The sequence below is a fragment of the Protomyctophum bolini genome (genome assembly GCF_963924005.1).
Source record: "Protomyctophum bolini genome assembly, chromosome: 6".
Taxonomy (NCBI): domain Eukaryota; kingdom Metazoa; phylum Chordata; class Actinopteri; order Myctophiformes; family Myctophidae; genus Protomyctophum; species Protomyctophum bolini.
This window is the reverse complement of record NC_137867.1, coordinates 15,398,394-15,422,466: the sequence shown is the minus strand read 5'-3', so window position 1 is coordinate 15,422,466 and position 24,073 is coordinate 15,398,394. Positions and strand designations below refer to the sequence as shown.

Below are 24,073 nucleotides of genomic sequence, written 5' to 3'. Positions count from 1 at the left end.
TTTTATATGATGCAGATTAGAGTTTAGTTTACTAGCTACCACCAGTTGTAAATGTAATGTTTGATTCCTGTGCGAGATGCCAAGCCCATTGTACTGTTGAAAGAGTCGACTGGACTGGAAGAATAGATTTTATTAAGAGAAAAGGTTTATTATTTTATGGTTTAAATTATATGGAGAGATGTGGTAAAAATATTTATTGAGAGGTGTATAATGAATATCATATGATTATAATACAGTTGAGAGATAATTTACTGTTGACCTGTGCAGTGTTAACTATTTTTTTTAACGGGCTTGAAAAAAGGACAAGGTGTATTACTTTATTTAATTTAGGACAATAATGGACTTACTGTCTTTCACTGTGATTGTAAAGGACCCCAGAACATTGAGTCAGATAAAAAAAAAAGATCTCAGTCCTCATCTTATACTGTCATGGGAAACGTTTACATGTCTCTGTAAATAATCAGGTTACGGTAATAATTCCAAAAAAGCATTTAGTTTGAAATATTTTCCCCTCAAATGGCCTACGTTTACACAGATTTATTTAGTCATGTGAGAGCAGGTTGTGATGTAACGCGGCCCAGGTCAAATCTCTGTTGGCATACTTTACTGAAAAGGAAAACACTTTAGACCAGTTATAATCCGGTTTTAAACAGATGTCTAATATGTCTAATAACTATGTCTCACTGGGTACTTACCAGGATTATAACTTACACTATGATACATGTAAAAATCTAACTATAGTTGCTGTTTTGCCTTAATTGAGCTCTGACATTAAATGTACCTATTTAAAACACTAAAATACACTGTTGATACCATCTCAGGTTATATCCGCATCCCACTTATCAATGTCACCCTGCCACGGGCTATAAAACCCTGGTGTGACATTTCCACATGGAGATTCAGTAGGCCTACTTCAATCTTCAATTCCACATCCATTCCATGTATTCCAGAAGCCTATCGCTTGATTTGCACTGTGTACTCTTACCACAAATAGTGATTGACAGGCTGGCCAAGCGTTACAGCATGACAAGCTTGTAGATCTGCCATTTTCAGCTTTATGTTGTGAGTCTGTGCAAAATATCCATGTTCACTTTTTTTGTTGCTGACTCGGTGCAATGTTTCGGGATTATTATTATTTATTTTCATTCCATTTTTTGTTTTGCTGTTGCCCCACGCCGGTGCCTTTTTGCTATTCTATTTGATTATTATCAAAACAAATCATGCATAAGTTACTTCCAAACCTTGCCATTTTAAATAACTACTTGATGTGCCATTTGTATCATTGTGCCATAGTAGTAGTGTAACGTGAGAACAGTCAGAAGCTATACTGTACATGTGCTATAATGATTATGATGTAAAAAGAAAAATCCTGCAGATTTGTTTGAAACAAAGTGCATCATTATTTTGTATTTACTGTTGCCGTCTGTCTGGGTGGCCGAAATGAAAATGCCTTGTGCTCCCCAGTCCACTGCCAAAACAAAGGCAGGCTGTCATGGATAAAGCAAACTGAAGTTATTAACTTATGGCCATTGAGTATATGTACTGTATTATTTATGATACTCTGTGGGTTGTTTATGACAGTGCTTGTGCAATAACAGCATCCCCCTTCTCCAACTCATTGTGCCGTGGGGGTGGGAATGGGGGTGTGGTTCAAAACTCATTAAACTTGAAGCGACTGTAAACATGAACAATGTTTGTCTACTTGTTGCTTTTATCCTCCCTCTTTCCTCTGTTGCTCTGTGCTCTTGGTTACAGGCGGTGATCACATTGAGACAGATGGGGTGGGGGGCAGCGGGCAGGTACAGTAGGGGAAGCTTTGGACAGGAACCTCTTTGTTCCTTACTTGGTTGATGCTCATATGGGGCAATTCAACTGTCCGTCCATCTCTCTCATCCAGATGATCTCTTGTGCCTCCAATGTTTGTTGTTAAATAGAATACAGTACATTGTGCTCTGCTGAAGATGAACTGAACTGCATGGAGGATGACACTGGACATTAAGGGATATATTTTCGTCAGTGCTGAAGCCCCCTTATCCCTAAACTTCTTTGCCCTTTTTACTATTTTGAAAAACATTTTTGAATAGTTCAAATAGTCGAATAAGCTCACAACGTGTTGATGTAGATCGGCTAGTTGAACAATTTGAATATGTTTTTCAAAGTAGTATAAAAAGTCAAAGAAGTTTAGGTATAAAGGGTTTACACTGACGAAAATAGGGCCCATGCATGGAGTCAATGACTCTTCATGGGTGAGGGGACACACGAGACAGGGATCTGCACTTAGCCTAAGATTTAGACTCCTAGTGTATTTTATCGAATTTGACGTTTTCAATCTACGAGAGTCTTAATTAAGTCGTCCTGTGGTGTTGAAGTGAACAGACCCCGACGTTGAACCACTGTCTGCAACTCCGACAAATACAGTATAAATGCAAAATATATAAATATGCTTACCTCTTGCCACACATGAGAGCCTGCCGGTGTGCTTGTGCAATGTATTAATGCGCAGTTTTCAATAAAGAATGGTTTTAACCGCGTTTGTGGCCGATTCTGTCGGAAGTTCCCAAAGGCCATAAATAGCAATAGATCCGGTGAAAGCTGTTATTACGCTCAACGTAAACAGGAAGTAAATAACGAGGGTTAAAGAAAACTGTGCACAAACGGGATTAAAACACTTATTTATTGAAAACTACGGACTAATACATTGCACAAACACGCCGGCAGCCTTTTGGGGCTAGAGGGTAAGCACATTTATATTTTATTTTGCATTTGTACTGTTGTACATGTTCGAGTTGCAAGGACTCGGCGAGTCGGACTCTAATGTCAAAATCGATCAAATACAGTCTAAATATTAGGCTGGGTCTGCACGAGGACTATAGCTAGTGAGAAGAATATATGAAAACATGATGACGCGATGCTTTCACAACAAACCTTGACAATAGCTTGACAAGTAAGACAGTGGAGAAAGCAACTGCAGAGCTGCACTGTCCAGTCTTTCTTACCCTGAACACTAGAGGGGGTGCTGCACCAATGCGATCAACAATGTACGGATCTGTTAGCATTCCTCAACATAAATGAGTGTGTTACACACACACACACACACACACACACACACACACACACACACACACACACACACACACACACACACACACACGTCCTCCAACTCCCTGTCTCAGTGAGAGGGTATAGAATGGTCCACCTGAGAGAAAATCTCAGTGTTCCGTTCACCACCTGTTCTCTCCCCTCCAGATAGGATATTGCATTCTGCATTCATTCAGCTCACCTGGATTTGCTGCCTTTTTGTACAGTATCCTCATCAATAGGGAGAGGCTAAATCTCATCAAGGTGGTCATGGTCAGTGGCTCAAATGCATAATAAATAATGGACCTTGACATGAAAAGGGTTGAAAACCACTGACATAGAGATTGTTGTATTTCTTTTACAGTAGCCAATAGTCATCTACTGTTCAGCCCCCACCCCCCTTCTCCCCCGGGATCCACTCAGGACCAGTGAAGGGAACATAATGTCATTGTTCTTGAGCCATTCTCTTCCTCAATAGTATTAGTTTGGATACTTTTTCTCCCAGTGGAGGCTGGAGAACATGTATGCTGTAGTGAAGAAGACTACCGGTAGTTCAGTTCACTGTTGTTTGCTGTGAGTCACAAATGTTTCAAAGTGTCTTTTAAAACAATTGAATATCTGCTCCACTGAAGTTTTTATTTCCAGGAAGTGCCGCTGTCCGTAGTGCTGAATTTGATGAGATTAGAAGATCTATGAATAAGAATCCATTACCAAAACTGTATTTTCTAATTCTTAAACCTAAAGTTCTTTTCTTTTTACGTCACGGCATTATGATCCAGCACTATTATGTTCCCTGTTTGTGTAACACACTTTGTGAACCTTTAGCGTGATACTGTCTGGATTATCACACACTATAGTACACTACCAGTCTGTCAGAACCAGACGAGGGTCCAGTTAGAGATTACAACACTCGTTTAGCGCATTACCACGCCGTGGTACCACAACAAATTGTGACGTGCACGCGCAGGTACGGAACGGAACGGTACACGCGCATGCACGCTAGCCTAGAACGCGTCTCCCTAGATTCAAGAGAAGACGCACCTAACCACCTCGGTGACCAGTCACCAGACTTTCCAAGACGCACCAAGTACCCAAAACTCACCATTACGCCACTTGTGGATATACGTAACTGCCTTATTTGGCTTATCAATCTTAGCGCGTGCGATGGAGAGTGGAAAGTGCAGGCTCCACTTTTACGCACCATGTGGGAAAGACGGTTCGTGCAGTAGGAGACCAAGTGCGTGCGTGCGTGTGTGTTCTGAGGGGCGGTGTCGGTGGGACAGCGCGTGGAGAGTGCACGTAGCCTAACCTATACAGTAGGCTCCACTTTTACGCACCAGTAGTTCGAGTAGTATAGGTGACAAAGTGTTTTGTCTGAAAAGTGCTGTTAAATTGTTGATTTTGTTTCCTCGACGAACCTCAAACCATGTTGCTTGTTGATCTATCACATTACAGTACTTGAGCAGCTGCTGAGTTAATTGAAACGCCATCCAGAAAAGACAGGATACAATTAAAACAGCAAAGCGAGTGTGCGGGGCCACCGTCCTTGAGCGCCCAGCCACATGTCCATCATGGGAGCGCATGGATGGACTTCAGCGCGTTATAGGCTCATTATGTGTGGATGTTTAGCGGTGATTCTTTCACAAGCTGAAGCGGGCTGTGGGGAGAGAGAAAGCCCCAACTGCTGCACGGGACGAAATAACGAATGTTCCGAGTACAGCAAACGAAAGACGGTCTGCTATTGTGATACCTACTGTCAGAAAACGGGAGACTGCTGCGAGGACTATCAGCTAGTGTGTCAAGTATCTGGTGAGTTGCTTGTTGATGATGAAAGCGATATCCCAAGGAACAAAACAAAGATAAAACACCCTTTTTATTGCATTGTTTACTACAGAAGTATCATCCAGTGATGGAGAGATGCCTGCCTGTTCTTTGTTTTACCGTTTGAGATGGTTAATTAATTGGCACAAGCCAGGGTGACACGGAGACAGTGAGACATACTTCACATACTGTTCACATACTTCACATACTTCACTTCTGTCTTTGTTTATTATTGATGTTTGCTTCAAGTGGCTCTGGTCACAGATGAAAACGTTTTGAGGTGAGATATTGCCATTGAACAGACAGTGGCTTGTGTACCTACAGTATTCTGTCTGGGTGGGGAGAGAGAGAGAGAGAGAGAGAGAGAGAGAGAGAGCGAGAGATAGAGAGAGAGCACGCATGACGGGTCACATTTGGGGATCAGTTATGAAAAAGGTTAAGGCTGAGGGGATATGGAATTAAATGGTAACACAATTTCTCCAAAAGTTATTGGCTAAACCATCATTTATCGATATATTCTATGTCTGTCTTTATGCTGGACGGATGGATGGATGGATGGATGGATGGATGGATTGATAGATAGATAGATGGATAGATAGATAGATGTGCAGCTTGTTAAGATTAATGAATGTATATGGAAGTAAATTTATTAATATATTATTAAAAGAGAGGTAAGTGTCAGGGGGAACATTACAGCTGACACTATATATGGGCAAACAGCCGAATGGAAGCCATGGGAACAGACAGCCAAACATGGTCAGGATTACAATCGAAGTTAAACTGTGTGTGAGATGTGAGAGAGAGACTAGACTAGAGCAATGTAAATTCCAGAGTGGTAATTTAACACTAAATTGGTGTCACAAGAGTCTATTGCACTCAGAGTTCGATTATTACTACAGATTTCCCAGGATGTACTTCAACCCATGCAAAGCTCTTTGTACCTCTTTGGAGAAACATCCTGAGTTCAGATACTGTGATTATCTCTGTATAGATGGCCTCAGAGCAGGACCCTTGTTTTAAGTGAACACTAACAAGCACCTTTAGGGATGATCTTAAGTTCCAAAGTGCACTTAAAACACAGCAGTGATCCCTCTCTTTAGGCACATTTAAAAGTATACACAGTGGACCTTTTTGTTTGAGTGCTCTCTCTGTGTTGTGATGTGAACTGGCTGGTTCCTTCATCCATCCAAACTGGCTTATGCATTACATGGCCTTCCTCACAGTGTTTTAATAGACCCCAGTGTTTAAGGCAAAACTATTTGAACCTTCTCTGTGTTATTAACACACTGTAGCTGAGCTTGATCATTAAAACATATTAGAATGTGGAGAAGAATACTGTAACACTGACCATCTGACAGGGCCCTATTGCACTTTATAAGGAACAAGTCAACTGAACCCAGTCAAAATCCAACCTGCCGGCCCGTAGAGGTTGTTGATGCAACATTTATCATTGGGTCATCTCACAACCAGCTGACTAGATTCCAATATAACCATATTCAGGTCCAGTTTCTCTCCTCTGGGTCTGCCAAGCTAGAAATATGACCAGGACACCACCCCAGAGCATGTGTTGAGTCATCCCCATACTGTATTTGACAGCAGGGGGCCGCTGAAAGGTCCCTCTAACGGCTTCCAGACTGAGGCGATTAACACAGTGGACGTTGCGTCACGCAAGGTACACGCAAGTTGCGTGTCTGTGTGACAGAGCCAGTGCTGAGCAGAACAGAACAGTCTCTGGGAACCAGAGCTTACATGCAGTGAATCATATAGCAGGGGCTACTCCATAAACTATGCAGATAAAGTATATACTGCTCCCTTCACAGGATGAACAGCAGTGAAACATTTTTATGACCTCAGTTTTTAGTGTTTAGATTTAGTTTCAATGAAATTGTTTCACTACTCATGCAGTTACTGATGTCTGGTTTTATTGGGAAGTGCTGTTTGTACACCGGCTCTGTAAAGTGATGGAGCCAAAAACTCCCCTGAGACTCGAAGAGTGTTATTTGAAGTTGAACGATTGTACTGGTTAACAAGCTAAAAGCAATTGGTTTTGATAGCACATCAGTGAGCTGGATGCAATCCTACCTGGAGGGGAGAGAACAGATGGTGGAGGTGAACGGAACACTGTTGTCGTCGTCGTCGTCGTCGTCCCCCCTCCTCCCAGTGAGCTGTGGCGTTCCACAAGGAAGCATTACTGTTCCTAATATATGTATACGACATGACATCAGCTTGTGACTGCAACTTGTTCCTGTTCGCAGATTACTCAGCACTTATGGTCTCGGACAGAAACAACTGAAAAGGCCCTCAGCTCTGAACTCGGTAATCTGCACCTGGCTCACTGATAACAAACTATCCTTACACCTGGGAAAAACTGAATCCATTCTCTTTGGATCGAATAGTAATCTCAGCAAGGCAGATGGCTTCTTGGTTAGAGTGGGTGACAATATTATCACACGAAAAGATGAAATTACCTACCTAGTTTCCATCCTGGAGGCTAATCTTTCCGATGATAAAATGGCCACCAACGTAATCAAAAAAGTCAACCAAAGAACAAGATTCCTTTATAGGATCTCCTCACTGGTCAACAAAAACACCTTGAAGACCCTAACAGAAGCCCTCGCACAAGGTTTCTTTGACTATGCATGCACCTCAAAGGCCCTTAAAACAAGGCTCCAGACTTCCCAAAACAAACTGGTCAGGCTCCTACTTGGCCTCACCCCCCGAACCCACCTCACCCCTGCCCACTTTGACAGGCTGAAATGGCTTATGCTCGACAGAGTACAGCATCTTGCAATGGGTCTGGTCCACAAGATTCGATACACCACCAAGATACCCATGTATCTAAATACTTCCTTAATGTTAACGAAGTCCACACCCACAACACCAGAGGGAATGCAACAAACCATGTGCAACCCAGATTTGGCACAAACAAGGGACTAAATAATTTTCCCTCCTATGCCACCAAAATGTGGAACACCCTAGCAACAGTCATTAAGACATGCAAATCCCTTGACTCCTTCAAAACCGCTCACAAAGGGAACCTACGGGCGGCTGCAATTCGAAACTGGCCCCTGTAAAATCGGAATCTTAGGCTTTGAGGGGAAGATGTGTTTGGAACTTTGGTTTGACAGGATAGAGATACACTGGAGTGTCTAGCCTGTTTCGGTGTGTTCGTCACATGCAGCTTTGTAAACCTGGCTGTGACCTATGAACCCAGTATGGGTCAATGTGTTTTACAAGACGTTGAGGGGAAAATAAACACGACTACCTCTCTTGCAAAATGTCTATTCTGAAACCCTTCTCTCTCCCCTCCCTTCTTCTTCTCTCTGAAACTTTTACTGCATAAACAAAATTGTGTCACTTTGGCTCAAGTTGAAGCACCTATACGTTTTCTTGCCTGCCATTAGACTCATCTGAACCTGATTCTGCAGCTCTGTAAGGCAGCGCAACAGTCTGTGCAGCATCTGTCCCTATGTTCTGTCCTGGTCTATAATTAACCCCCTGTCAGCTGCAGGTGAGTAAAGGCCTGTCATGGTGGGGGACATCAGAGGAAAGATAGAAAGACGTGTTTGAACCCAATGGACACAAATGCTTAATAATGATAACATTTGACACACTTGGAACCACGCTTGTTGCCACACAGCAGCTGTCGGGGATGTGTGTAAATATTTCATTATAATCATCAATCTTAATCCCATCGTGTTTGGATTGTAGGCCTAAACTCACAGCAAAGTTCTCTGTGTTAATTAACTTATTTCCAACGCAAGTTACTATGGCGTCTGGTTGTTCTCACCTCAACAGGACACACTTTCCCTCAAAGGTCTGACCATCATTCATCTGGTCATCCTCCTCTCTCCTCCCTCATATTTATGCCTTCTGTTTTCCTTTCCTCTGCCTCCAGAGCATGTTGTTATGCCAGGATGTTTTCCTCTCTTTCTACCCCCCTCCCGCCAATGGTGTGGGCCGTGGCCGTGGTTGTAGCCGAGGGTTTGGCACTGCTGTGCTGAGACTGGCCAGCTGTTGTAGTTATGGCTTTCTGTCCTGTTTCTGTTTCTCCTAGTATTCAGGTAGAATACACACTGACGGGGAAGAGGGAGTATTGTTTGCTCTCCAGGGCAGCAGAAATGTTAAAGCTTCTCCCTGCTGATTGCTGCTCATATGGCTCTGATGACCGTATGGGGGGAAGGCACTCTTTAAGGGTACACGGGTTGAATACATGACCCAAGCATACACAGCAAAATCCTCCAGTGGTTACATTTCATCCGCACGATGCCAGAATGCACTTGACGAGCACATTTTCTAGTTGAATGTAAATCTAACGTTATTGGTAACGGGTAACACACTAGGTTTCAACGGGTACAGGTATTGGGTGCAACAGGTATTGCATAGCAGGGTCTGGAGCATGCTGCATGCATTATTAACTTGCATCGTTCCCAACTTGCATCATTCCTGAGTTGACTAGCGTGGTCCCAGAGTAGGTTGAGGTTAGTTATGGTAGCTTTTTAACTTAATTCTTTCTGTGCCATGAGGTAGCAGCAGAGTGTAGGTAAACCCTGTGAGGGGTGTTTGACTATTTGGTCATCTTCATTTACGGTTTCCCGGCCTGGAGGCCACCATTGTAACGATCAGCTATTATTAGCTTTAGCTCACGCTGTTTACCTTTTGCCAGAAACGTTAACATGTCGGGAGCGATGCGAGACAAAATCACAAATGACATCCGAACCTCGGATGCATCAGAAAAACATGAACATGAACACTGAATTCAAGTTCCCAATACTTCATTGAAACGTTTCAGCCAAATCAGACTATAGTTGGAGTTAAATCCAAGACATTGTTTATTTTCTTCGGACTTAAGTCATTTTCTTACGGCACTGTAGGGGCAGAGCCATCTAGAAGAGGGTCTGTTTGTACAGTGTGTGTGTGTGCGCGTGTGTTATGTGTTTGCGTGCGTGTGTACTACTGCGTGGCACTGCGTGCGTGTCTCTGTCTGCCTGCCCGGAGCTAATCTTGAACCATGACCGCTCCTCGCCAAATTGCTTTTGGCTGCATCCAGTAGGTCAACAAAATGAATATGTTTCACATTATACTTTTTGAAATATTCAACTTTTTAAAACATTTTATACTGGAAGTCAAAGCAGTTCAGATTGGGCTGAAACTTTGGCCAAATTTGGGGATGACTGACTAGTGAGTAATACTGACATCATAGACGCGATGTGACTGACGTCATAGACAACTGACATCATAGACTTGACAGAGAGAGATCCACATGGGAGCCACAGTGTTATTATTATATTGTTTATCGAGCACAAGATAGCTTGTGCATGTCTTCACTCTTATGTGCCATTTGATCTCCTGACTTCCATTGCGTTCACCTGTATCCTATCCCTCGTCACAATCCCAATTTTTCAGACTCCATCATGGCCCATAGCACTTACCCCACCCCCTTAGATAGCAATTCTGTAGACTTAGATAGCATTTGATACAGACTTATAGCATGTTATGTAGACAGCATAAGTGCATTGTATGTAGTCATAGCACGTCATAGTACATATGTGTAGCATAGTAGTATAGATGTATAGCTTATATGTATAGTTTCATTATATATATTCCACTGTTACTTTCTTAGCTACGCATGTTTCATGATAAATGTCTTTATGTGATGTATTCCCATGCTTTTTGTTCTTGCTTAATGTAAGTCGCTCTGGATTAAGAGCGTCTGCTAAATGCCTAAATTGTAAATTGTAAATTGTAATTTCCCTCCTCGGATTAACCTACAGTATCTCTATCTCAGCAGTAGTTTATACCATCTTTATGTATTATTTGTTAATTATTTTCACAAAAGCTGTCTCAGCTGTGTTTGTAAATGCGTCCGCTCAGCTCGCTCTGCGGTGTCTGCAGGAAACACTGAAGAAGCAAGCCTGTAATTACAGTTTAGGCCTGTGTCCTTCACACCTATTAGGGTTTGTGCTTGTTGTACAACATTATTAACTGGGTTTAATGGTTCCCTCTGTGTGTGTGTGTGTGTGTGTGTGTGTGTGTGTGTGTGTGTGTGTGTGTGTGTCGTGTGTGTGTGTGTGTGTGTGTGTGTGTGTGTGTGTGTGTGTGTGTGTGTGTGTGGCTGGACAACTGGACATCTGGGTTCCATCAGAGAGGGGGAGGGGAGGAGGAAGGAAAGGGGGGGGGGGGGGGGGGGGCTGCAGGACAAAACAAGAGGACAGATGGGGAGTTGGGATAGTGGGGGGACAGACAGATGAAGGAACGGAAACAATGCAAACTGGGACGGCTGGTCTGATAGCAGGTTCATAAGTTATAACCCCTTTGTTATTAAACCATAAAATGGAGTAGAGGAAGAAAGAGATGGATGTAGCCCCATCTCACTTTCTGCCTTGAGATTGCCTGCCAAAGCTATAAGATAAAGGAGAGGAACTTGCATAGACTTTCATTTTTAAATGGGAAATAACCCTCTCCAAGTAGTCAAAACATCCACATTGCTTTGTATTAATTCATTCTACGAAGTAAAATACGGTATGTCCATTTTTTGAGCGGTGGGCACACCGTCTCCATCATGTAGCTTTGTGTGTTCCGACTCCCTATATCTGTTTAGGGTACCTATGTCTGTTTAGGGTACCTATGTCTGTTTAGGGTACCAACAGGTGAGAATGTGGCGTTGTTGAGCTTCACACTGTGCACAGGTGCATGGTGGGAAGCTGAGTTTTTAGTGTAACACTTTTTCAGCACGAGTGTCTGTCTGGGCCTTCACACAGTACCAGTATATGAGTACAGTTAGTACAGTACAGTATAGTTCCACCGCTCACTTCACACAGGTGTGATTTTTGTCTTACTAGTTCCCCCGCTCACTGTAATTTTCCAAAAGTCCATTGATGTGAATCATCATCATCATGCATCAGGCAACACAGTTGCTATTCAGTTTTTGAGGGGACAAAAGCTGAACATGCTGACGAGCACCAGCACCAGGGGGGTCCGGGGGTCGGAGGTTATTTTTGGAGATGTTGTCGATAAAAGGAGGGATGCAGCGGACAGCAGTTGCGGTAAAGTGCCCACGGGTCAGACAGTGTCAGACTGTCAGCTGTGTTATCATGTGGGTGGTGGAATTCTTGCGCTGGTGGTACCAGCAGCCGAGCAGGGGCCACCAATGTTTGTTAATTGCCTTGTGACCCCTGGTGACTCAGGGGCAATGGGCTGAGACCTCCAGACATATTCTGAGCTGTGTGTGTGTGGGGGGGGAGCTGGGGGGGGAGTGAGAGAGTGGGAGAGAGTGTGTGAGGAGAGTCAGTCACCACTGAGGGGTAATACCCCACATTTCCTCCCAGTGGACCCTGGCGGGACACACCCTGTCTGTTGGCCTTCCCTCAGCAGCAAAAGACTGCGGAACGTATATAAGAACGTATATAAGAACGTATATAAGAAGAATCTATTATTTATTATGTCACTCCAACATGTCTAATGTTTTTCTGTGTAAGTGACAACTGAGGGTGGAACATGCTCAAAGGGGTTGGGGGCTGTATTTGGGAAAATAAATGGTCAGTGCTGTGTGTGTGTGTGTGTGTGTGGTTATCTGGGAACGGCGAGCGTCAGGTAGGCAGCACTAATGTGCAGGAATGCAGAGATTCCACAATGGCTTTGTGGATTGCCTGTGTCACTGAGACACCCCCCCCCCCCCCCCCACCCCAACAGGACCATGGGAATGAACCGAGCAGGCGGTACCTTGAAAGCTCTCGCTCTCTCATTATTTTCCTCTCTCCCTCTCTTTCACACAGCACACACACACACACACACACTCTCGCTCATACACGCACGCACGCCACGCACTCACTCACTCACTCACTCACTTGCGTTCACTCTCATACACACATGCTTAATTTCTCAGTATGGTATTGTCCAAAGTGTGTGCGTCTGTGCGTGTGCTTGTGTGCGTGGGTCACTCAGAGTGAGGAAAATTACTTCAATTTCTCAGTATGGTATTGTCCAAAGTGTGTGCGTGTGTCAGTGTGTTATGGTGAGGAAAATTAGATAATGATGATGGGGATTAGATTCAGTTATGGTATATTTATCCCCTCACATGCCATAATTCCACAAAGGACAATGAACGGAGTTCAAGCTGTGTGCACCTGCTTCCACTATCCTGAAGACTTCTATGTGCTTATTATACAGACAAATTAAGCATAGGCTTAGAATGCTGGAATGAAAATTAATTTTGTGTGTTTTGTGTGATTAAAACGTTTTTTGTCACACATGCACAATACATGCGCATAAAGTGCATGCCAACACATTTTGCAATTGTGTCGCCAAACTAGCATGTCATCTTCTTAAATTGACATTTGGGCCTGTGTACTCGTGTGTCATTCCCTTTTTGAGAAGTAGACTGTTGAATGTTTGTTCTCAGCTGTTAAATCTATTCGTCCAGGCCTCATTACTCTGGGAGATGTTTGACTTTGATCAGAGCAGCCATCTAACTAATAGAGCTTCCGCCTCCTTCACTTTAATTGGTTAAAATGACTCTCTGAATGAATGGGTGACTTGATTGTTGTTGCAGCTAGTGTGTGTGTGTGTGTGTGTGTGTGTGTGTGTGTGTGTCGCGCGCGCACACAGAATGTAGGCTCCTGTTTGTAGGGTAGACATAGCTAGACATAGACTTCCTGAGTCTGGCTTTGTTGACGATGCACTTACTTGCCACCCTTCCAGACATACCTGTAGGTGATTGGTGAATATTATATGCAGTGCTAATTTAGAAATGTACAGAGCGACTTACAATAAGTAACACATTTGTAATACATCAAATACATTAGACATAGTCATCAAGAATCATCAGCAAGTTAAGAACCTAACAGTATAATATCTACAATGAAACTATGAGTATACACTATAGAGTGCTATGTCTACATACTCTATACTGTACATACTGTACCTGAGTATTCAACTGCACACTTAACCCATTTAGACCTGAGGTTGATCCTAAAAAAGGCCTTCTAAAACCTAACCTAAGGTTTTCTGAAAACCTTCAAATTCTTATTTAAAAAAATACATTAAAAACATTATATTGCTATATGAGACACAGGGGCATGAAAGGTATAACAACGTATAGGTTACACAGATCTAAATGGGTTAAGGCCAAGGGCAACCCAATTTCAACTAGATAAAGTGCCCCTCAGACTATGGAGATAGTCAGTGTGTAACGATTTGCGGGAGTTTTGGACAGAATCTGGAGGAGTAAAAAAAAAGTCGGCCTCGTGGTGGCACTATAACAGGCCGTTCTGGAAAAGTTGGGCCAGAGGTTCATCGTTGGCATCCATCTGGCATCGACAGCGTTAACGGTGCCGGAGATTAGCTGTACACAGACGGACGGACACACACGGACTCACTCACACACACACACACACACACACACACACACACACACACACACACACGGACGGACGGAGTGCAAAACATACTCTCTCCCCATGCCTTCAGTCTGCTGGAGACAATAAATGGACAAGTATGAAGTAAGAGCAAATGCTGTTCTTAATTCACCCAACCCTCAGCTGATCTCAGTTTCTCCCTGCTTCACCAGCAGCCATTGACTGCGTGGTGGGACCATGGGGTCCCTGGTCAGCGTGCACGTCTCTGTGTGGGGTCGGCAGCACGGAGCGGAGTCGCCAAGTATCCATTCCTCCGAGAAACGGAGGCACGCCCTGCCCTGACCTCAAACAGCGAAGAGGATGCTTCGGAAACGACGCCGTTTGCAGCAGTTCCAAAGGTAATGCTTAAGGAGCAATAGACAGTCATTAGATGTTGCACTTTCACAAAGGTAGCAATCATGTAGTCTATGAAACTGTAAGACAAAGGCTGCCTGTGGCCTCTGAAGAATGTATTTACACCTGGTCAAAACTCTGTGGGGCCAATTAGTAGTACATCCATTTGGCATTTCAATATTATCTGAGGTAGCTGTTGTTGACAGTTAGCATCATGTTTACACACAACTGGTCCAGCTGCCTTATCTACAGCTGCACTGCTTCAAATCCACCTGACACATTCTCCTGTTGAATCACTTTCCTAGTAGTGATTAGTGAAACAAGCAAAGCAAGACTTCCAAGAAAGGCCCAGGTTTACACAGTCAATGCTTTACGCAATAGTAGTACTTCTTTTCATATTTTGTTTGCCTATAAGCCAATAACCCTGGGTCAATGAATCATATGAAGATATGGAGAAGATATTGCGAGTGAGACTTGAAATGTGTGTCTGTGTTTATTATACCCATGTGTCCTCTCCCTCTTATAAAAGGAGGAAATATACGACGACGCCAGAATAGATGAAGGCCCATATGTCCAAAAGTATTTCTTTCTTTTGTAGTTTTCTGCTCCAGTTGGATTGGAAGTGCACACCAGCTCACTTTTTTTTTTTTTTACTGCTCTCCCACTTATAATGTGACATAGGGTTTTAAAGTATTGCTTTTCCGTTTTCCCACAATCCCACTCCTTGCAGAGGTGGCAAAGATCCTGCCTGATTCATTCAAGAGGAACTTCAAGGACCCTTGGAGACGACCACACATGCTGATGAAGGAGGAGAGGCCCAGGTAGGGGCTTCCATTAGCCGGCCACTAATACAAACACCAGTGTGAGATTACTGACCCATACAGCCTACTTGGTCTCTATAGCATATAGTCATGTGCACATGTATAGGGATGTAGAGTTGGTGGGTGTAAGATTAACTACTACACAGACTCCCTCTACTACATGGTATCTACTGACAACCTGAAGGTTTAACTGTGAGCCATGGGCCATGAGCCATGGCTTGTGGCTCATAACGTCCAATAGTATCTAACTAGTAGGCTACAGTTTTTACCTTTCGCTCAGACGTGGTCAAGGTCAACTGAGATTAGGCTACCATCAGCAGTCAACTTGCAGTCATGAGCCATGGGCTTGGCACACAGAATACAACATAACTTAAGTAGCGCATCTGCAGTGGATAGAGGTGGTCTTCCTGCTCTTCTACTGAGACATGTTGGCCGTGATCGGGTAGGAACAGTAATGGTTCAGTGGTATTGCCTGAAGCTCAAAGCTCAAAGTCGACCTCACATCTTAGCTTAGTGGCACTGGCAGATATTCCTGCGCAGAAGACCCGGGTTCAATTCTCGTGAAGTACGGATTGCCGCTTAAATTTAATTGAGTCTACACTAGAAATGCACTCTGTTGAGCTGCCAACTTGCGCTTTGCACACAAGTTGGCCATGAATGGCCTACTTGTGTGCGAGCAGAGCTCGCAACCTACTGCTGACTCCTGTCAACTCACTGTCCGCACCTCTTTATAATATAAAAAATCACACCTGTGTGAAGTGAGGGGCGCTCATCATCATCTTACATCATCAAGAATGGTGGTCCCTTATTGGCCGATTTGCTCCTCTACATATGACGTAAATGTTCCCTTCATTGTAAATGGCGTTTAATGTTTTGATGTTTAATTTACATCATATTTGGCGGACATTTTACCTAATTTCTCCATTCATTGTCAATGGCAAATATTGAGACGTGTGGGGACAAAAGCTGTATATAGGAGCTGCTAGCGCCCCTCAAAAATAAAGACGAAAGCAAACGTACATTTGTTACGTCATCAGCCAATCCCTGATTGAAAAATGTTGCGGCCCTCACATCTAGCAACCTAGGCCTGCCCCCTCACCAAATCAAAAGGCCCCATGCACACAGCACGCACGTGATTCGCGTGTACGTAACACAATCAAGAACGACACTTTTTGCGTTCAGCGAACCGCCATGCAGCCGCTGCTCCCATAGAGTTATAAAGCTGCTCCCCAACACTGGATCTGCTATTTTGGAGTCTCCCAGCTCCCACCAAGTGGTTAAGAAACTGTTGGACGACCAAAAACACTAGCTGGGGTGTTGCTTTACAAGTCGGTAACCTATGAATACAGTTTTGACGGAAGCAACAGCTGCACCTATTTGAAATTGTCTCACACAGGGCCCTGCAAGCTGCGGGAAATGACGCTAGTGTGCGGCTGCAACTTGTAGCGTGGGTGGGCAAACAAATGGAAACGCTTTGTGTAGGGTTGTCCAGTCCAAGTTGTTGACTTGCCTATATTGCACTGAGGCTTTTATTTTGAAGACTTTGCCTGTTTTATCAATTCTATGTTTTGAGTTTGTCTCAGAATTAGTTTTCACCCTTGGTAGCAAAAGATCAGAAATTTGAGACTAAGCAAAGGTTACCATCAGGCACAAACTACGCTTGAAAAATTACTTTCACGACAGTTATGTTTGTCACTGTATGCTTGTGTGATGAGCTGATTGATGTGGCAGTACTAATCCATGTAAAGGGCAAAACCTTTCTGCCTGCACGTCACCTCTGATTAAAGCTGATTGTGGATGGGGCTCAGTGTCAGGACAATCAGAACCCAGGGAACACGCAGCTTGGCCTGTTTCCTGGCTAAACAGAGCCTTTTAGCCAGATTAAAGTGGACATCGGATACCTGTGTTTTGACTGAAGCACAAAGCAAGCGAGGATTGGAAGTGAATTACTCCTAAATGTGAGGCCTTATCTATGATTAACAGTGCTAGGCTGAACATCTGGCACGCTGACTAGTAGCCAACAGTGTCTTGGAAATTGACCCAGTAAAATGTTGCCAAAATGGGATGAAATTATGATCTCTGTATAGGGTGTGCAAAATTATCAGCATCAGCCTTATTGCAAGACATGTAAGAATTCCTGGGATTTAGGTATCCTGCGTAAGAGACAACATTTCTATCATTGAATAGAACACCTGCTTGCCCAGGGGAGATATTACGCTTTGAGCTTCAGGCACCAGTTATTATCTAGAAGAGCAGCCAGGTAGACCACCTCCAGCTCCAACCACCACAGATGTGCTAGTTAGTTGTATGTATTAACAACATACTGTACACTGTACAGGTTGGTCAAAATACAATTGTATTCACTAAAATAAGTTCCAGATCGCCGCTTTAACTTACATAGAATTAAGCCAAAACAAGATTTCCTGTCTGTGGTTAAAGCTTTATTTCGCTTATTGTTTGCAGCATTGCATTTCCTGTTGTTGCTCAATATTTCTTCAAATTAAAATGTATAGCTTGATTGCAGCCAGATTATATAAAATGTGAACCGCAATGCAAGCGGTTCACAAATAAGTGGTCTGTTATGAAAGAGATGGTGCAAGTGTCATCCCATTGTCTTGGTAATTCTGACAAAGTGCAAAGTACTTGTAAATTCTGCGTGTGATTGTGGTTTTGCAGCAAAGGTTCATTTAGCAAACAATCCCAATGCGGATCATTTTTAGTCACAACCAAGTGGATCAGAGACAAAACAAATAGGACTCAAGTTCAAAGTATCTGCCATAGAGAACACAGTGAACTGGAAAACAAGTAGTTCACAGTATGATCAAGGCTGCATCACTGTGTAGGAAGAAATTAGAGAAACGGCTGGATGGCACTTACACCCGCCTTCTAATGAGAGCGCAAAATATCTCTTGGAAGAGCCACCCATCGACTTCTCTAATATACGGCAACCTTCCCTGTGTTTCTTCACTAGTCTGATCCAGAAGAACACAGTTTGCCGGCCACTGCTACAGAGCTGATCATGAGGTTATATCTTCCCTTCTTCTCTGTAATCCTGCTTCAAAGCAGACCAGAGGTAGAAAACTGTCGATCCCTGATGTTATTGCTAGGGAGTAGGGACATACTGTATGCATCAGTAAGCAGGAACTGGGGATGGCAATGAAGGACTGGGAAATCTGGTGTGGCATTGTGAAATCTGTGATCTCGACCGCTGTTGAAAAATTATGATGAATAATGCCACAACACCAACCTCATGAGTCTTCCAGTGGCTAACAGTCTTTTTTCTTCTTATGCGTGATTGTAGTTACTGATCCAACTGAATTTGAGGGGTCACGTCAGACCTCCAGGTGTCTTTCATCAGTCCATCATAGGTTGATTGCTGATTGCTTCAACTTCAAGGCAGAAGAAGACAGAAGAATGGCCTTTTAGAGTCTTTTAAAACAGCCTGTAACTCTCCAGGTACTTCTGAAGGTTTCCTGGATGGATTTATTTTGCTGATGTTAGTAGTGGCATACACCATGACAGAATGATAACAGCCTAGACTTGATTCAAACAATGAGATACTGGTTCAGTATGATGCGTTGTGACTGGCAGTCTGTTTACTATCTGGGTTTCTTAAAGTAATCTCAAAGCCCAGCTGTGTATTTTGGCTTGGGTTCACCCTGCAGAGTGAGTGTCTGGATTTCAGCACCAAATATTCACGAGGTCCTTCAGTAGAGGAAAATTAGTGCCTTTAAAGCCTTTAACCATTAACTTCTGGATGGATGACAAAAATATCCATGAACTTCTGGATGATTGTCTCTCTCTCTCACTCTGTCTGTCTGTCTGTCTGTCTGTCTGTCTGTCTGTCTGTCTGTCTGTCTGTGTGTGTCTCTCTCTCTCTCTCTCTCTCTCTCTATCTCTCTCTCTCTCTCTCTATCTCTCTCTCTCTCTCTCTCTCTCTCTCTCTCTCTCTCTCTCTCTCTCTCTCTCTCTCTCTCTCTCTCTCTCTCTCTCTCTCTCTCTCCAGTTATTGTGTGTACCTGCGAATAAAACTGGTTATGCCAGCATGCAAACTCAAACTGTGGAGTGCCCAGCTGGTCCGAGAGAGACTGGTCTGTGCAGAGTGCCAGAGTGATGCCATGTCCAAGACAGACCGCTGTAGTGGCGACGGCCTAGAGAAGACCAAGTAAGAAACCACAAACCAGAGTTACAGTATTACCTACTGTAAACAGTCAAATCCGAATCGCAAATCAATGTTCATTCGTTGCCTTTTTGGTCGAAACATTCAATTAATTAAATATAGGCTATTCCTCTTTTATCGTCTGTTGTTCTTTTCTAAATCAATGTTCATGTTGAATTCCTAGAACATTCTGGACTGCAGCCTCTGCGCCTGGATGTCACGGCTCATGGGAGCGAGAGTCATCCGCAGACGGCTGCCGGTGCCCACCGTATTCGGTGCTGTTCGTGTGAGTCGCCCACCACATCACAAACCCTATCACCCATGACGATGCAGGGACATGGTCACAGCAGCTCCGACTCAGCCAAGGAGAACCCTGCCATCTAAATACAGACTCCCCGAGTGCAGCGTGACTAGAGGAGATCTGTGGTGTCCTGCCATTTTTTTTTACCAAATCCACCTCATACTCGGTACCGTATACACTCATACTATGCACTCAGAAATATTGTAAACCTATATTTTTACACCACACTATGTACTTTATTCTCCTCCAAAGCACAGTGACAGCTATGCATTTTATTTTATTTTATTTTCTACCACTGAATCTTATAGACATCGTTAAGATGCCTTGAAAATGTACTGTCTTGTGATTATCTCAAGACATTGGCCATGGGTATCTTTTATTATATTATAAGCCTACTATATTATTGTACTGTATTATTGTAAACATTAACGATTATATTTTTAATATAATGACCTACAAATCATAACTGATGCTTTCTAAAACCTGTACACAATAACAAAGATTACAGATGCATTTACAGAAAAAGAATCCGTGAACAACTAAATGACAAATGCAATAATACAAAAATACAACAATAAATAAATACTACTATTTGAAAACAGTAGTAGTCTAAAATGATTTATTATTTATTGTTTTAGTACATAGAGTAATTGAAATACTGATTCTATGGATGTGAATCACAGTGAATGTAAGATTTTTGTATTATAATTTTTTTAATGAAGATTGTATTATTGGGATTGTGGGTTATGTTGCTCTCAGTGATGTCCCAGTAGTTGCCATGGTCGCCTGTAGACTTTGCACCGAGCTCTTTGTGCTTCTGATCAGTGTTGATTTTGACAGCAAATTTAGATTTAGTTTAGTCATAGTCTTTGGAATAGAATTTCATTTAGTTTTAGTCCTATTTTAGTAATCTGAAAGGTTTTAGTCTAGCTTTAGTCGACTGAATCTACAATTGATTTGTATTTGGGCGGGCCTTGATGGCGTTGACTCTTAATGGACAATTTTACACTTGGTTGCATGTTGAAAATAGCTGATCAACAACACGTAGTGCTGCGTTCAGTGCGTTGTGAGCCATTTTCAGAACGTAACCAAACACAAAAATGACTAATGTCTTAGACTTAGTGTAATGTCTTAGTTCTACTGGATCTCTTCTTCACTATAGTCCCTCCGTAACATTTTAGTCGACAAAATGGTCAGTATATTTAGTCTTTAGTCATCATACAGTAGCTTAGTTTTTGTTTAGTTTTTATCAGTTTTCGTCCTTGGAAAAAAGGTAGTCGACGAACATTTTGTCATAGTTGACGAAATCAACACTGTTGTGCACCAAGCTGTTTCAGAAGCACATGTGGTGCAGAAACAGTGTAGGATAGCTCCTCTAATAAGATCTTGGAGCTTTGAGTAGTAAAAGGTGGGGTGTTGTTGTCAACTGGATTTCTAATTAATTCAACACCAATGAAAGTAAAGGAGAAGAGTTATAACATGTCTAAGGAATAGCCTACATGTTTATAGTGTCTACCTCCATGAATGCAACTGCATTTTGATTATGCTATTTTCTATTTGTGTCGGTGTGATGTACTGTGTGATAGCTTTAGTTTTGTGTATCCACCAGTAAAGAAATATATATACTTTTTCTGGCTGCACCCAGTCCAAAAGCCTTTCGTTCACAATGCTTCAGAGGTGCTGAAAACTCACCTATTGTAGCTAGACGTCGCTGTCCTTTAATCAATTGTCTCTTGTAGTTTACTCCCCAAGAATGGGTGTTGAGTAACCATCCTGTTCCTGAGCAGTGATCTACTCAATGATGTCAATGGTTGCCTAGGTATTTTGTACGGACACTCATTTCAGTGCTTCTCTTTCTCCTGTGTGTCCATGACTGAAAGCTAACATCTTTAAATTTTGTTTATCATTTAAAACCGTATTAGATAGACAGGTGAGTTTTATCAGTAAGCCGAGTAAGGCATCATACAACATGACTCACACTTCTGTAGCCCTGTTGTCAGGCCAGATAGTTATTCACTCCCATTGCTTATTAGCACCATCTCCTCCCAATGCTCCCCCAAAGCCTCATGGGCACACAGCTGTGTCTCCTTTTCCTCCTCCTCTCTCCTGTGTTGTCAATTTTGAGAGTCTTTAGAATGCACTACAGATGAACCCAGTACAGTAATTAGTGTAGCTGAGTCCAGGAACACGTCTGGTATCCTCTCGAGTGTTCTGGTATCCTCTCGTGTGTTCTGGTATCCTCTCGTGTGTTCGACTATCTCTTTGTGTTTATTTATTTTGAAGCAAATTATCATTTTTGTGCAGCAACACAACATACACTTGTACACTTTCCATTAGTGAAAATAAACAGATACAAATATACCACCATTTCTCATCTTGTCATGTATTTTTATTCGCTTGTATGCAATGGTGTAAAAATAAGTACACTTACTCAAGTATTGTACCATTATGAGGTACTTAGATTAACAATATAAAATTATTGTAGTTTGGCTATTGTCTGCGTGAGACACCATTGTACGACGAAGTATAAATTGGACTTAACATACCGTGACTGAATATAATCAAAGACGACCATTAACATTGCTGACTTCTCCCTCCTAGCAATTACTGGTGGGAACTGGGAACACAGCAGTCCTAAGTATATATCCTCACTGTTAGACCAGGGTTCACATGCTGCCAGTTAAAGGCTACAGTTAAAAGAAGAGTAGGGTCGTAAGAGTGTGATATGATGCAAACATGGATCCATCAACACATTTTTGTTACATTCTTAGCTTGACTGTCCCTCAGAGGTTACATATTAAGACGATGTCGGTAGGGTAGGTACTTACTAATACTAGCTAGCCTCGGTACCAGGCTTTCATTTTCATCGGTGCAAAAAATTAAAGCCTGGAGGAACGCATTGGCCGCTCTGGTCTAAAAGTGGGAGTCAGTCAACCCTTCCGGGTGGGCGTCGCTCCAAATTATGTGATGTAGCACTGCACTAGAGGGGAGAGGAGGGGCCGGGGGTGACTGACCGATCAGTGAGATCCAATCAGGGAGTGCGCAAATCTCTGCCGCGACCCGCCCCTCTAGACCAGAAACCTAACACATTAGCTCAGGCTAAGGGGGGAAAAAAATCAAGGCTTCATGGGGTGTGCAATTGATAGAAAATATATTATTGGGGTAAACTCCTTTAACCTTTATATGTTGTGTAGTGCAATCCCTAGTGATGTGACCACTTGATTTTAGTAGACTTCCAACTACTCCCTCACTCTCTACAATCCCTTCCCAGTTTATAGCAACAAACACACTCCTCCCTTCCTCTTCTCTGCTCTGTACTAAACTCCCCGCCGTCAGCACAACTCTTTATATTTCTCTTCCTACAACAGTGGCAATAGAATGCCGTCAGCCACTCTGAAGTATAGGCTTTACCCCCTGGCGGCCCTGCCGCTACGTAACCTGCTTTCTAAAGGGCAGGAAGGCCTGTCTCTGGCCCAGTGCCTGATGGGGTCCGACAGCAGTGTGTTCTGGGATTACGTCTGCTGAAAAGAAGGGCATTCCATCACTGGCAGCCTTTGTCGCAGAGCGGTCACTGTTTGCTTTCGACAAGACAGCTGTTCAAAGACCACACGGCCCCACGGACGGCGTGAAGAGAGTGAACCCACGGCCCACGGGTGACTTCCGTCCATTGATGGCGGAGGCGGACTTGAGTAGGCAGGCTACACTACCCTAGAGTTGAGTGATATGGACAAACTCACAATATTTTTGACCAACTACATTGGTATCAATATAGTATAGGGTTGTCCCGATCGGATCGGATAATCGGAAATTGGGGCTGATCACGTCATTTTCAAATCATCGTAATCGGATTGGGAGCCAAAAAACGTGATCGGGACATCCCTATTATCAATATTATATCTATATCATGATATTAGACTGGATATGGGATATTGTCCTATTGTGAAATGGCATAAACGTGTTCTATAAAATGTAAATATCGGATCGGGAAAAATCGGTATCGGCAGATGCTCAAAATTAAATGATCGGAATCGGATCGGGAGCAAAAAAACTTGATCAGGACATCCCTAGAAATGCGTAATTCCTATGTAATAGCCTGATGAAATGTGTAAAGGCAGTTAGAACAGTCAGGTAAGTTCAGACAATT

The 24,073-nt window shown here is 43.0% G+C and overlaps 2 protein-coding genes across 2 annotated transcripts in view; one reads left to right on the top strand and one right to left on the bottom strand.

Annotated features, from left to right (window-relative positions):
- Positions 1-24,073, bottom strand: part of polb (polymerase (DNA directed), beta) — a 205,665-nt gene that overhangs the window by 135,500 nt on the left and 46,092 nt on the right. The window lies entirely within an intron of this gene.
- On the top strand, positions 663-22,240 carry LOC308316924 (somatomedin-B and thrombospondin type-1 domain-containing protein; the record flags this gene model as incomplete). The annotated part of the gene is made up of 9 exons (XM_080765708.1): positions 663-687; positions 1,756-1,799; positions 3,247-3,351; positions 3,936-4,203; positions 4,726-4,887; positions 14,468-14,653; positions 15,379-15,469; positions 19,476-19,634; positions 19,813-22,240. 9 exons carry the CDS (start codon positions 663-665, stop codon positions 19,916-19,918), a joined length of 1,146 nt encoding a protein of 381 aa, XP_080621834.1. The 3' UTR covers positions 19,919-22,240.